We start from the raw sequence: 16779 nt of genomic DNA, 5'->3' as shown, positions 1-16779 counted from the left end.
AGTGTTATGTATCTTGGGACTGTATATTTTATCTATTCATTTTTATGAAGATATAGGCTCACTAGATCTATTGACATCTTAAATCAACCAATCAGAAGAAAGCACATAGTCTAGTCTAGAACAAAATGGTGAAACCATAAAGTATGCATATGTCCCATTCACTTCTATCCATTTCCAGTTTTTTTTCTGTTATACCAAGTCCATATACCTCAAAAATGTGTGCTGCCAGGTCCAAAAGGCCACCACATGAATTTCTAGATTTGTATGACATGGTGGAGAAAAAAATGAAAAGAGGTTCTATCCAAGTTCAAATCTGAGAAAGAAGTTTCTAGAATCACTTCTGAGTGGAAAAAGAGTCGCTTTATCTAATTCATCCGTAGAGGATGCCAGGTGAAGTATCCGGGAGACAGCTTTTGTGGAATCATCTTATAGAAGAATGAAGCAGAGGTAGAAATTAGGAATAGTCTTAATCTGCATCTGAGTATGCTACGATTACAGCACGAGTTTCTTTGGGAATTTGATGTTCATATTTATGTCTGCACATTAATTCCAGATTTATATAATAACATTATAAAATGACTATGTTTCCAAAATGAAAAGTTTAGATAATCAACAATCGAATGAGTAACCACTTTTGTTGAAACTGACACTACAATTCATTCTCACTAGAGCTGTGCTTCAGGACTGGCTGATAATAAATGATATGATGTGGTTTTAGAAACCTCATCATCCTTCATGGTCCCTATAACTTATTGTAATATACACTAAATAAGGAAGTGAGGTAGATTTACAAAAATAATTAAATGGCCTCATTTAATGAGGCCATTTTTTAAAGAAAATCAACAAATATTAGGGCTAGATCTATCCTCACTAAACTTTCTTTTTTTATGGACTTACGATCATATTTTCTTTAAAGAAAGGCCTTTGAAAAAATTCAACAGCCCTTCATGCTAAAAAACTCTCAATAAATTCAGTATTGATGGAACATATCTCAAAATAATAAGAGCTATGTATGACAGACCCACAGCCAATATCACACTGAATGGGCAAAAACTGGAAGCATTCTCCCTGAAAACTGGCACAAGACAGGGATACCCTCTCTCACCACTCCTATTCAACAGAGTGTTGGAAGTTCTGGCCAGGACAATCAGGCAGGAGAAAGAAATAAAGGGTATTCAATTAGGAAAAGAGGAAGTCAAATTGTCCCTGTTTGCAGATGACATGATTTTGTATTTAGAAAACCCCATCATCTCAGCCCAAAATCTCCTTAAGCTGATAAGCAACTTCAGCAAAGTCTCAGGATACAAAATCAATGTGAAAAAATCACAAGCATTCTTATACACCAATAACAGACAAACAGAGAGCCAAATCATGAGTGAACTCCCATTCACAATAGCTTCAAAGAGAATAAAATACCTAGGAATCCAACATGCAAGGGATGTGAAGGACCTTTTCAAGGAGAACCACAAACCACTGCTCAATGAAATAAAAGAGAACACAAACAAATGGAAGAACATTCCATGCTCATGGACAGGAAGATCAATGTCGTGAAAATGGCCATACTGCCCAAGGTAATTTATAGATTCAATGCCATTCCTATTAAGTACCAATGACTTTCTTCACAGAATTGGAAAAAACTGCTTTAAAGTTCATATGCAACCAAAAAAGAGCCCGCATTGCCAAGACAATCCTAAGCCAAAAAAGAAAAGCTGGAGGCGTCATGCTACCTGACTTCAAACTACACTACAAGGCTACAGTAACCAAAACAGCATGGTACTGGTACCAAAACAGAGATATAGACCAATGGAACACAACAGAGCCCTCAGAAATAATACCACACATCTACAACCATCTGATCTTTGACAAAAAGCTGACAAAAACAAGAAATGGGGAAAGGATTCCCTATTTAATAAATGGTGCTGGGAAAACTGGCTAGTCATAAGTAGAAAGCTGAAACTGGATCCTTTCCTTACTCCTTATACGAAAATTAATTCAAGATGGTTTAGAGACTTAAATGTTAGACCTAAAACCATAAAAACCCTAGAAGAAAACCTTTCAGGACATAGGCATGGGCAAGGACTTCATGTCTAAAACACCAAAAGCAACGGCAACAAAAGCCAAAATTAACAAATGGGATCTAATTAAACTAAAGAGCTTCTGCACAGCAAAAGAAACTACCATCAGAGTGAACAGGCAACCTACATAATGAGAGAAAATTTTTGCAATCTACCCATCTGACAAAGGGCTAATATCCAGAACCTACAAAGAACTCAAACAAATTTACAAGAACAAAACAACCCCATCAAAAAGTGGGTGAAGGATATGAACAGACACTTCTCAAAAGAAGACATTTATGCAGCCAACAGACACATGAAAAAATGCTCATCACTAGCCATCAGAGAAATGCAAATCAAAACCACAATGAGACACCATCTCACACCTGTTAGAATGGCGATCATTAAAAAGTCAGGAAACAACACATGCTGGAGAGGATGTGGAGAAACAGGAATCCTTTTACACTGTTGGTGGAACTGTAAACTAGTTCAACCTTTGTGGAAGGCAGTGTGGCGATTCCTCAAGGACCTAGAACTAGAAATACCATTTGACCCAACCATCCCATTGCTGGCTATATACCCAAAGGATTATAAATCATGCTGCTATAAAGACACATGCACATGTATGTTTATTGTGGCACTATTCACAATAGCAAAGACTGGGAACCAACCCAGATGTCCATCAATGACAGACTGGATTAAGAAAATGTGGCACATATACACCATGGAATAATATGCAGTCATAAAAAAGGATGAGTCCATGTCCTTTGTAGGGACATGGATGCAGCTGGAAACCATCATTCTCAGCAAACTATCGCAAGGACAGAAAACCAAACACCGCATGTTCTCACTCATAGGTGGGAATTGAACAGTGAGAACACTTGGACACAGGAAGGGGAACATCACACACCGGGGCCTGTTGTAGGGTGGGGGATGGGGGAGGGATAGCATTAGGACATATACCTAATGTAAATGATGAGTTAATGGGTGCAGCACACCGACATGGCACATGTATACATATGTAGCAAACCTGCACGTTGTGCACATGTACCCCAGAATATAAACTATAATAAAAAAAAAAGAAAACAGAGTTTTGTTTAGTTTCCAACATAAACAATCTTAAGTCATCTACATCTGCAAGAATAATCTGAAGAACACTTTTTGACTTTTATATAATGTTATTTTATCATCACTGCAAGAAAATGCAAAAATAAAGTGAAAAGAATCAGCACACTAAACGAAATAAATAGCAACAAGAACCAGGCTAGCTTTAAATTGATAAAGTACTTCTACTCTGTAGAGCTCTGGCAATCATAAGTGGGTGATGTTTCCAGGAAAATTATTAAAGTAACCTAACATAGTCACATGCAGACATCCATGCCCGGACCACACTTCTGTTTGATGTCAGTTGAAAGAGAAAGAACAAAACAGGTCTATGTGAATTGACATTGATGAAGCACTCATTGCTACTTGAAGACGATGCTTTCTCTAACCCTCCGCTTAAACCTGATTTTAAGTCAAAAAAAAAATCACAGGAGCAGCCCTTAAAATAATAGTCTTTTTCAGTATCAGTATTATTCCTTTCTATCAATTAATATAATAATTTCTCTCATTTTACATAATTCTTCACATCTCAAACACTATACCCAGAATATGTCACTTCTGAAGTAATCTGAAGTCTCATAGGACAGATGTGATGTGTTGGAATTTATCATGAACTTTTTCATGGCAATGTGAAAATAACTCTGGCAAACTGAATATGTAAAATATGTGATTTGGGGAAGTGAAAAACTGAGATTGTACTAATCTTAAAACATTTCCATAAAAGCAAAACACCTCTACATATACACAATAATATTGCTCATCTCTTTCTAGTTTAGAGAATAGAGCAACAAAATACATCCAACAGATCACCAAATACTTATTACACTTTTTTTGCCATTATTCTGAAGTGTGTATCCTGCTACCTTTTTATCACTACATCGTAAAATATTGACTATGACAAATGCTTTGGTTTAATACACAAAATATTCATGGAGCAATAAAACAGTGTTTCAGGGTGGTCTGAATTGCAAAATGCTGCAATTAGACTGACAGTAAAATCTACTACGCTCTGCTTTTCATTTCAAGGTCATGATTCATTACATAGCAGTATCATTTGTACCTATCGAGCTTTCACTGTTCTGGGTTTGTTTTGCAGAAATAATCCGACAAAGCAATAAAATTAGTGGACAGCAATATACAAACCTCATTGGCTTTGATTGTGCAAACAAAAGTCAAAAAGTCATATTATCAAAAATAAAACACTTCATTATTGGCATTCAGGTAGTTTGAGATGCCATGATAATTTTCCTATCTGGGACATTCCAGAACCTGAATGCCAAGAGCCAGGTTATGGCCCAATACTAACTGAAAGTTCTAATGAAAAAAAAATCAAAGAATAAGAAAAAAGCCATTAAATTTCACCTAGTCCTACACTAATCCAAGCTGATTTGAGATCCTTAAAAGTATCTTCTTCAACTTCTATAAGTCCTATATGATCCACATCTATAGTTGATCTGTAATGAAGAGCACTTCAGATACAATTTGTGGATATGATACCTTGTAACTTTCAAGTATGTGCTCCTCTGTTCAGATTTAGTAAGGTGATAAGGCATTATTTAAAAGAAACCAATAAAGTCAAACACTTTTGAATGCTTTGATTTTGAATAATAGTATATATATATTAAATACATATTTTATTTATATACATTTAAGGAATAGATAATTATTTTTACAAGACCCAAACTCTTAAGGAGATAAAAGCAGCTTTTATCGTTGTAGGAAGATACTATCTTAATAAACCAAAAGGGGCCATGCATGTTCCTGACATATGATGAGCACCCTATAAATGACCAACCTCGTCCCTGACATTCACCTACTCATTCAGTAGAACACATACTCACAAACTCATACAAGCAGTATCCTAAGAGTTTCTACTTAGAAGTAGAACATAATAAGTACAAATCTACACATCTTAAATTAACAAAAGCTAGTGATTTATTGTAGGCTGAATAAGAGATCAGTTGTGTAGTGCTTAGAATAGGTGCTTATTCAGTCCATTTCAATGTACTTTGCTTTGAATGTACAATATGCCAAACACCATGAAAAGTTGACACTTTTTCAGTAATATTAAAAAGATGCTTCACCACTCAATGAAGCAGGAGTCAGGCTAAATGCGTTCTGTTTCACCAATGTGGATCACTATGCCTGCTAAATTAATTCATCAGGAAGGACTATAAACACTTGAAGTAATTAAATAAATGACCTTCTAATCTCTACTAGCGATTACATGGTGGCAGGGACATGGCCAGAGCTTCATCTACAAAGATTTATGATGTTACATTTCAATTTTTCTTTAATTTAAACTCATTGTGACTCATTGTGTCATTGAGACTAGGTGTTCCTGCTGACATTTCAGATTCAAAAATTTTGAATCTTAAATCTTTATCTATACATATCAAGTTTCTGGTTTATTTGCAGATCTCACACATCAAGGCTACTTTTTAGGTGCCCACACCAATGAGGGAGCCAAGAGGTCATTAGAACTCCATTTACCACTCTTGATACTGCTGATTGAAAACGTTCATTCCTCTTCCATTCCCTTACCGAGGAGAAGGCGAGGCTATAGTGAAATGGGGGTCTTCCTGTGCCACATCACCAAGATAGTATTTTTACATTTCTTACAGAATTATGGTTCTCCAAGATTTGTCTAAATTCTATTACCATTAGTACATTGTGTATGAGCTGAGCAGTTTTGTGTGAGTTGGCCTAGTAAACCAAGTGTCATTACAAAACACTGTTTAAAGTTCCACCCAAAGAACTCAGAGAATGCCTTTAAGAATTCATTCCATTCTTCAGCTTTAATCCCTTTTGTGTTTGCAGAAAATCTGTCTTAGACAGGGAATGAAAAGATAGCACTGGTAGAGGTACTCATCTTTTTTGTCATGAAAGCAGCATCTCCATCAGAAATTATAACCCTGTAATTAATCACTCACCTATTACCTCCCTCCCTCTTTACCCACCCAATATAGTACCCAAATTGCCATCAGAGTTAAGGACATTAAAAACATGTAGATAGAAAAAGATGATTAAATGGCTTCTTAGTAGTTAAATTGCAGAGAATGCTTTAGATTGAAATTTACTGTGCCATCTCCTCTGGGTAAACACCCCAGTGCCAGCAGGAAAAAAGGCAGGCTGAACATTTGGTAACACCAACAAACTTATTCGTAACACAAGTATTTGTGTAGAAATTTATATCCACATTAAAGCGAAAATTGATTTCAGGCACCTTGAATTTTATAGTATTTAGTATTTTCTGAGATATACTGCACAAAAAATGAACCAAACTGGGAATAAACAATCTATGCATTTCTGCCTCTATTAATGACAAAAGGATTACTGTAGCCCCATGCTAGTTGCATTAATCATATTGGCGAAACAAAATTAATAAGCCATTGACTCAGCACAGCCTCTTCTAAACTTACCTCCACCACTGTGAAAGACCTAGCTAGTTGTTTTTCAGGATGTGAGAAGTGAACAGTATACAAAATTTCTAAGACAGATGTAAAAACAAAGCTTAGTTATGGCCCTTAGATCCACATCTTACTAAAAATTTCCTTCCTTTTATCTCATTTCTTGCGAGCGCCATTGCTACTGGGTCCCCACACACCTATCCTGTACTAACAGAGTCCATAAGAGCACTGCAAAAGATGATACATTTCAGTATGAGTGGGGCTCTCTGCCATCTCTGACCCTTCTGATAAGCATTCTTTAGGTGCTTCTCACTCCAATGGAGCAATTCAGCAGGTAAGAGTTTCTAAAAAGCTAGAAAAATAAAGTCGAAGTGCATCCCTTAGTATTCAATCCCCACTTCTTACTAAAAAGCTCGCTAAACCCTTTCTTTTAAAATAAAGTTAGCACAGTTCTTTTTTCTATCAGTTCTTTTGACATCACGTAGAATCAAAACAAAGCTTGCAGTTGCCTCACAATTTTCTTTCCAGGCCAGCTGTATAATTCAGAAGGCCTAAGTTGATGTGTCCCAAGGATATGAAATTGGAGAATTTAAAATGCTACTTATGCTTTCCAATGGCAGTAGGGCAGGTGTTCTCTTTAAGGAGAGCTCTAGCCTGCTCCATTACTCCAGAGGTGCCTGAGACTCATGCCTCACCCTGGGTCTCAGAGAACTGTTCCTACAAGGTCAGTTCAATAGGTCCCTAGTATGAAGTCAAGGGTGAGAGAACACAGTAGAATCCTTGCCAGCCCACTGGATGGATAAATTCAGAGGACTTTAGAAACAAAATCACCAACGGGTAATGAAATCCAGACCCACAGAAACACATTGCTATACAGCAGGGTTGATTTCCGTGAAATAGTATGTTATTTTATTTCATAAGGTGCATTCATTTGCAATTTCAAAAGTTCTCTTTAAGCATAAACAAAAAGGACTAAGCAAAGAGAAATATTTTTTACCTTCTTCTGATCTTCTAGCTTGTGACTCACTGGATTCTTCCCATGTCTGTTCATTTCTGAAGATAAATCCATCACATTAGGTTCTTGCCCTTCAAAATGGAATCTGTTCAAAAAAGCAGCAAACTAATCCAAGATGCAAATTCTAGGAACACACTGGCCCGCCACGTTCCCCATCACACACCGTTTCCGAACTTCATCGACTCCAAGGAATGATTAAAAAATCCATTGATTGAATGGAAAAAATAAGGTTTGCAGTTTACTCCCAGAACCTTCCAAATCAGCATATCGTTTTTAAATGCTGACTCCTCAAAAGCAAAATAGTCATCCGAGAATTTTAACTTCAACTGCTATCTTTTTCTTTCTTCACGGTTTTCCATTTTAATAAAAAATGACAGATTTCCTGTAAACCTATGATTTAAAGAAATAAATGCGCAGTTAATTCTCTTTCACCATTTTTGTTACAATTAGTAAAATAAATGATTATTTCAAAATTTCAAAATATTTTAGGCATAAGCAATATTTGACTTAAAAATAATGGCATTATTCTTCACCCTTATGACCTTTAAAATACCAAGCTAAAAAGTAACAAAGAAGACACAACTACTCATCAAACATGTATATATGATTTACTGTTCCACTCGAATTTCTGCATGTATAGAACCACAGAATTTTAGAAGACAGACCAATATGGCCAGATATTATGTTGTAGTTTGATAACTTTCATAGACAATTTTATTTAGACTTTGAAAAGGATCTGTAACACGGTTATTATCATTCCATTTTAAGATGACATAATTAAGATTAAGAGGGTAAATTTTTATAAGTCTAGTAAGTAACAGAACTATAATTAGAATTCAGATTACTCTGACATCAAAAAACCATTATTTCTCCTATGTGTACTCTTCTTGACTCATATGACACATTTTGTCCCACAGGGATAACATAAACAAATTTGTCAAGTGCCTTACTGGGTTATAGATACACTATGCACAGTACTTCTTCTTAAAGGGATCATATAATCCAGTGGTTTCCAAGGCCAGCTAGACAATAGAATCACCTGAGAATAATCATAAACATACAGATTTCTGAGGTACACTCTTAACTCTGCTAATTTAGAAGCTACAGAGAAGTGCTTGGACACCTGTATTCTTTTCATCTCTTTTAGATACTTGTGATATAGAAAAACCACTCTTGAAACCTCTCCTTAATGCAGGGCTTCCTCAACTTGTCTGCATATTAGACTCACATAGGAGGCTTCCAAAACTACTGGAAGCCCCACATACTGTGTTTTGGCACCACTGTCTCAATATATAAATTCCCTTTGTAATTGACCAATTACTTCCTGAAGAAACCTATCATCTCAGGAGGTTTCTGTCCATTTGTAATTATTCATAATCTTCATAGTCATCAATGTGCACAAAATATGTTTAATTTGTTTTATATGACAGTTCTTCAAGTATCACCTTAGCCAGGTTAACCATACCTAGCACCTGCAAAAATTCCTTAGCACCATGGTTACTTCCTTCAGAACAGGTTGCACTTTGCACAAGGCCCATAAACAGTGCTGTCCAGCACTGAGCACAGGGGTCAAGCACAACTTGCTCCCTTTAAGAATTCACCTCCAGATCCCTCAACACAAGCCATGACAAGCATAAAACAACTGATAAACATACTTTAAGTCAACAGTAAATTAAATGTTAATACGTATGAAAAATCAGCTTCTAAATTGCCCTTTGCACTTCTCTATACATTTTTTTTTTCTTATCTGGCATCATTTTCCCAATCCCTGTTCTATCTTCAGCACCTCTGCTCTGCCATGCAGATATTTTAGTTTGTGCACTACTGTGAAAGTTTCCAGCATAGTAAACAACGTAGACAAGGACTTTGGCATAAGAAAATATGATCAATTTGAGGAGCTGAAAGAAATCCAGTGAGGAGCCACTGCTAAATTTTAAGAAGGCATGCACTATAATAGGGTTTGTGATTTTAACAGTTCACCTGAACTGCCATACAGAAAATAGGAGGGAGCCAAACTTGTACCAGAAAAATCTTACAGGCATTGTTAGAGCAATCCGAGAAATATACAATAGCATCCCAAACTAGTGTAGGAGCTGACCAGGCGGAAAGAATGACCAAACTGAGTGATACGTCACGTAAGAGGCAGAGTTGACAGAATTGGTAATTGACTGAACATGAGTGTGAGTGTGTGGATTAAGGGTGCAGGAACATTACCTAATACAGCAAACTCATGAGAGACACACTTTGAACAAGAGAAGAAGAAAGGCATGGTAAAACAAAAGATACCTGCTAAAATCCAGGAAATTATAAGCTAATCTCACTGATGTTCATAGATGCAAAAATCCTAAACAAACATTAGCAAACTGAATCCAGGAATGTATAAAATGAATCATGAATCAATTCCAAATTGATACTATCCCAGGAATAAAGGTTAGTTTAAGATTTAAAAATAAATCAGTGTAACTCACCATATTTACAAAACAAGAAAAATTATATGCTCATCTCTATGGGTGTAGACATATACTTTGATAAATTAAACATTGATTCATGACCTAAAATTTATCTTGGCAAATGAGGAATAGAAGGGGACTTTCATAATCTTCCTTTATCTGATAAAGTGTATTCACCAAAAAAAAAAAAAACTACTGCAAACATTAAACATATTGGTGAAAAGTTAAAAACTTTTCATATGATCAAGAACAACACACAAGTGGCTACTAATATGACTGTACTTAAAGTCTAACCATGCAGTAAGACAAGAAAATATGAGATGAGGGAGGAAGGGGAGGGAGATGGGGAGAGCAAACAAGCAGTATAAACACTGGAAAGAAAGAAATAAAACTGTTATTTGAAAATGTTATGGTAATATATACAGAAAATATTAAAGAATCAAGAGATAAATTACTAGGATCAATAAGTGAGTTTGGTAAGTTTCTGGATACAAAGTCAATATATAAAAATCCTTTATATTTCTTTATAATATCAACAAATATTTAGAAAATGAAACTTTGAAAATATACTATTTATAATAGCATTAAAAATATCAAATGCCCTGGAACAAATCTCACAAGAGAGTGTAAAAACTTTATGATAAAGCAATAAAACAACATCAAAAGAAAATAGAGATTTAAATAGAGGGCTGTGCCATATTCAGAAATTATAAGACTCAATAATGTAGAAATAACTCATACCTAAAATATTTATTACATTAAATGCAATACCTATCAAAATCCCCACTTTTCTCTTTATAACTTTAGAAGATGCTTCTAAAAGGTATATGGAAATGCAAACAATCAAGAAAATCCAAGACACTGATGAAGAAGAACAAGTTAAAACTATTTGCTCTACTGGATGTTAAGGCATATTTTAAATCAACAGTAAAAAAATGATAATAACAAGGGTAGAAAACTCAACCAATGGAACATAGAAATCCCCGAACCAGACTTTAACAGATATGGCCACTTTATTTGATAAAAGGTTGAATTGCAAAACCATGGAGAAAAAGTCTTTTCAAAAAAGAATGCCAGGTCAGTTGGATAGAAAAAAGTTAAACCTGACTTCTACTTCACACTAACAATTTCAGGTGGACTGCTGATATAAATCTGACAAAAAATAAAGCTTCTGGGAAAATGCCTTCATTATCTGAGGGTAGGGGAAAATTTCTCAAGAGCTCAAAAGCACTGAACATGAAGAAAAATAACTATAATATCAAAAACTTGCATTAATCATAATACGCCAATAAGAAAATATAAATTCAACTCATGGACTAGGAAAAGTTACTTGTTATATACATAATTACATGTAAAAATATCTAAAAAGTCAGTAATAAAAATACAATAGACAAAAATATCTGAATAGATGCTTCTAAAAAATAGTAATATAGATGAAGAACAGATTAGTCATTGCCGTGGCTTAGGGATGAGGTTGAGATGAGTCCAAAAGAGGCAGGAAATAGGAGCCCTGTGGTACGGTGTTAACAGCATTGTATCTTGATTGTAAGGGTGGTTACATGAATCTACGTATGTGATTAAGTTGCATAGACAATACACATAAACAATTCAGTGTCTATAAAACTGGTGAAATATGAATCTGCTTACTCTGTGGACTGTACCAATGCCAACTTCCTAGTTTTTATCTTATACTATAGTTATGCAAGATGTTAACACCATAGTAAACTAATTAATGGGTACACAATACTTCCCTGTCCTTTTTTTGCTTATCTTGACACTTCCTGTGACTCTAAAATGATTTAAATAATTTAAACATGAAAAGTTAAAAAGGATGGACAAATGGCCCATAGATACATGTAAAAATGAATACTCTTACTAGTAATCAGCACAATGCTAAGCAAAACTACATGAGATATAACTTCTCGTCTACCTAAGTTAATAAAAGGAATGACACTATCAACTGTTAGCAAAGACATAAAACAAATGGAACACTGCTGGTCAAAATGTAAATTAGTATAATTATTTTGGGAAAATGTTTAGTATTATCTACTAAGTTTAAAGATACACATACTTAATAACCCAGCAATAATATTCCTAGGTATGTACTCTTCAGAAATACATGCATATGTTCATTAAGAGTCACAACAGGAAAGTACCTTCAACATAACCATAAAAAAAACTCAAAACAATCTGGAAACAAAGTTCAACATTAGAATAGATAAATAACGTATGGTATGCTTATGCAGCAGACAATTATACATTAATTAATATTAACAAACTATGGACACTCTTATCAATATGTATGAATCTTGAAAATATTAAGGAAGCCAAAACCAAAGCAAAAGAAATACATATACTACACGATTCCATTTATACGAAGTTGCAAAAACTGGTAAAACTAAACCATGGTGTTAGAAGTCAGGATACTGGTTACCTTCGGTGAGTGAGAGGGAATGATGTTTTAATAGCAATTTGATTACAGTGTTATCCATATTCATTTTTTTGACTTGGGTGGGCAGTACATTAATATAAGCTTTGTAATAATTCACTGAGCTGTAAATTAAAATTTTGTATAGTTTTCTCTTTGTAAATTATGCTTCACGATCAGAAAAAAAGCTAAGAAAAACCTCAGATACATCTATGTGTTTAGTGTTCCCATAAATGGTCTCTCCAATAAGCAACAATAAAAAAAAATGTTAGACTGATTAAACTTGTTATTATTAGGTGTCATTGTTATTTTTTAACGTTATAGACCAGCTGCTTCACTATGGCATAGAATTTTGCCTAAGCACAATGTCAAGCTCATCAATAGCATGGTTTATCAAATGTCAGAAAATGTATTTATCTCCTAACTTTCAAAATATCTCCCCCTCTCTTTAGAGTAGTAAGGCATTACAGTCTGTCAACCATATTTTCCATACACATTATTTTATATTAGCATGAAATAATTTTTCCAAAAGCATTGCTGAAGTTCTAAATTATTCAAATTTATCTACATTACCTAATACCTTCCTCGTAGTAGGAAAAAACATATGGAAGACACAAAGCACTGTGTGCCTAATGTGTGCACAGCATAGTGCAGGCCCCAAATCATCAGATTTTAAATGCTCCTACTTGTCTTTATACAGTTTATAGTCCATCAGAGAGTCAGATGTAATGAAAACAAAGGAGCACCAGCATATTCTTGTCAAATATCAAAACCTTAGAATACCAATGAGTTTACACCAATGCTAAAAGGCAATTTCATGTGGACAGAATTATGGACAATTATGCACATAAAAATTAATTTATGATTTCAGTTCATTTTAAATTAATAATTTAAGAAGACTTATCCTTACTTTTGCACAATAAAAATGATTTACGATAAAATTACAAAGCTGCTGGAATGTACATAAAGATATTGAAAAGTTGTTCCCTCATACGAAGGTAATTGTCAATATGTAATATAAATTCTCTACCACTTTTATTCAATATAATACAGTGGTTGGGTTTGGTAGTGAAATCCAATGCCTTTATGTATAAGTATAAATAGTTTCATGTTTTTATAGCTTAAAAGAATGTTTCCATACTGCTCAGATTCACCCAGGAGTCTCTCATCAGATAAAGGATAAATGTTTTCAGTGAGATTTTGAAAGGATTTGTGAAGATTACTTTAGAGAGTGATTGGAGTATGTGCTACTCCTACCTCAGTCTGTGACAGGGATTTTACAGGGACCACTCAGAGAGATTGATGGATATTTTCAGCAGTTGAGGGGACACAGAAACCTAGTACCTGGGCAAGGTGAAGCGGCCTGTGACCGCAGGGCAATGACACATCTGAGAAGTAATTTGCAGTCTTCTCTGATTGTGAATCAAAATGTACACATCTTAGGGACCTGATAAAGAATGTGTGTAAAAATGTTTCCCTGAATTCATTTAGTAAAACCGATCCTGCTCAAAAGGGTAATTAGCCAGGGTAAGGGAACTCCTGAAGGAGGAAGCTGTGGGAACTATAGCTGGAAGGAGGAGCTGAGGAGACATCCGGAATATCTGGCTCAAAGAGAGGCTACTATCCAGTTCAAGGGAGATGAGGTGAGGGAGGTCTAGCAGTACGGTTTTCAAAATTCTTAGACAAATAACCAGGAAAGTCAGTTTTAAACATCCCCCTGGCATACAGTCAATGAGCCATCTTACAATATTAAGATTTTCTTACCTCTCCTCTTTTCCTCACCTACCCTGCAAACACCCTAGTAAGTGTGGAGGAGGTGAAAGGAGAAAGAACTTTCCAAATAGCAGAGGTATGGTAGCAAAGGGCAGTAGTCTCTGGTCTTGGTTTGGGTAAAGAGGAAGAAGCTTTTGGATAAAGATGTGTTTACAGATATATTGAAAAAAATATTCAAATTCTGAATTGAAACCTGTTGTGTGACCAACAGTGAGACAGTGATCATAACTCTTTTTTTTTTTTTTTTTTTTTTTTTTAGATGGAGTCTTGCTCTGTCTCCCAGCCTGGAGTGCAGTAGTGCAATTTCGGCTCACTGCAAGCTCCACCTCCCGGGTTCACGCCATTCTCCTGCCTCAGCCTCCCGAGTAGCTGGGACTACAGGCACCCACCACCATGCCAGGCTAATTTTTTGTATTTTTAGTAGAGACGGGGTTTCATCATGTTAGCCAGATGGTCTCGATCTCCTGACCTTGTGATCTGCCCACCTCAGCCTCCCAAAGTGCTGGGATTACAGGTGTGAGCCACCACACCCAGCCAATCATAAATCTTACAGTATGTAAAAGTGAATGAAGCACAATTATATGATCCAAATTTACATCCATAGATAGAGAAGCAATTAATTCTATGAAGAAGTTTAAAGAAACAAGAAAGAAGTTTGGAATAGAGATTTAGATTTGTGAGTCATCAATCTCAAAAGGAGATCATGCATAGAAGTTACATGGGTTGAGAAAAGTACCAAAGACAGGCCTCTTGAAAAGATTCAAATTGCCTTAGGTACTATTTTCAAAATTAGCTCTTAATCCCATCCACTTAGCAAACTTAATCATACCACTTAATTAAAATTCATCAATGGTTCTCTAATACCTGGAGCCCAAAAGAAAACAAAAATCAAAATTTCTCAGCATGATATTCAACACTCTACCCATTCTGTTTTTTTAACTTCCCAGCTCCTATTTTATTGTAGCTGTACAAAACAAGTTATAATACCTCAATATAACTTGTCATCTCACACCTTGGACATTTATAGATCCATGTATGCCACACGATCCACTTGGAAAGTTCCTACTTCATGTTTACAAAGTTTCCTCAACTCATTTCCTCTCTGAAAGCTTTGCATTGTAACCCCACTCACCCAGACATGTTCTACAAGCATACACACACACACACACACACACACTCACACACACCAATCATTGCCTATAAGGCTGAAAAGGTTATGCCAAAATTGTCTTATTCTAGTAGAAATAAATTTATAGTTTAGAAAGGCCATAAGTCAGGTGCGGTGGCTCACGCCTGTAATCTCAGCACTTTGGGAAGCTGAGGGGGGGCAGATCACTAGGTCAGGAGATCAAGACCATCCTGGCTAACACAGTGAAACGCTGTCTCTTCTAAAATTACAAAAAATTAGCTGGGCATGGTGGTACACACCTGTAGTCCCAGCTACTTGGGAGGCTGAAGCAGAATTGCTTGAACCCAGGAGGCAGAGGTTGCAGTGAGCCAACGTCGTACCACTGCAGTCCAGCCTGGATAACAGAGTGCGACTCCATCTCAATTAAAAAAAAAAATAGAAAAAGAAAAAGAAAAAAAAAGAAAGAAAGGCCATAGGCCTCTTCTGAGCTTATTATTTTAGCCATATTCTCTTTGAGATAGTACATGCATACAACAAAGTACAAAAATCTTTAGTACACAGTCTATGACACATGCATCTACTGAGTTAACCATGCATATCAAGATACAGAACATTTCCCAAATTTCAGAAGACTCCCTTATTTATCCTTTCACATAATAGCCCTAACGGTATCCACTACTCTGAGTTTTATCAGCATAGTTTCCCTGTTCCTGAAACTTCAATATAACGAATACTACAGTGCCTACAGTATGTACTCATTTGTTTCTCCTCTTTTCTTTTCTCAACATTAAATCTGGAAATTGTATCTGTGTTGTTACAAGTAGCAGTAGCTCATTCTTTTTTATTCCTTTACGAAGTGGAAGGTTGTGCTCATATGTCCCAATTCATGTAATTGACCAAAATAATGCTTAATTAAACTGGAATTTTTAATCATCCTGAATTCTGTATCCTAATTCAGGCTTTCTGGACTCTTCATGTTTACACATGAAGAAAATAAAGAAGTTCATTTTACTTCACCTATTTTTTTCCCAGGCTTTGTGACTTCTATTCAAGTCAAGAGAATACAAGAAGTTCCTGTGACCAGACTATTAACAGAGTAACAAATCTCAAATCCAGAAACTGTTTAAAAAAATGACTGAAAATTTATTTAGGAATTTTAACTATTAGTCAGAGGTGATATGGTCATTATATACTCTTTAAATTCTCATATTGTGTTGTTGCTTCATCTTTATGTGGCTAAATCAGCATGTCTAAAGGGCAAAGAAAGGATCCAAGCCCAAATGGGAAGGGTTAAGCTGTTCTAGCAGACCCATGGCCTTGGGTCAGAAGTTCCACTTGGTATCCCACCGTGCCCCAGATCCAAGACTCATTGTTACACATAACAAAGTATTCTACCCACAGTAAAAATATTAGAAG

General features: G+C 35.6%; 2 protein-coding genes across 3 annotated transcripts in view; one reads left to right on the top strand and one right to left on the bottom strand.

The window, feature by feature from the left end:
• The window catches only part of CSRP2 (cysteine and glycine rich protein 2), a 1103434-nt gene that overhangs the window by 381322 nt on the left and 705333 nt on the right, over positions 1–16779 (top strand). The gene's annotated exons all lie outside the window — the stretch shown is intronic.
• Positions 1–16779, bottom strand: part of NAV3 (neuron navigator 3) — an 890032-nt gene that overhangs the window by 631618 nt on the left and 241635 nt on the right. For both annotated transcript variants that reach the window (XM_050749287.1, XM_050749288.1), the window contains one exon: positions 7566–7973. In XM_050749287.1, coding sequence (XP_050605244.1) covers positions 7566–7637 — 72 coding nt within the window. In that variant the 5' untranslated portion in view covers positions 7638–7973. The remainder of the gene's footprint in view (positions 1–7565; positions 7974–16779) is intronic.

Source organism: Macaca thibetana, chromosome 11 (assembly GCF_024542745.1).
Source record: "Macaca thibetana thibetana isolate TM-01 chromosome 11, ASM2454274v1, whole genome shotgun sequence".
In the NCBI taxonomy this organism is placed as follows: domain Eukaryota; kingdom Metazoa; phylum Chordata; class Mammalia; order Primates; family Cercopithecidae; genus Macaca; species Macaca thibetana.
Note: the sequence above shows the minus strand (reverse complement) of the source record. Positions and strands in the feature narration are given on the sequence as shown.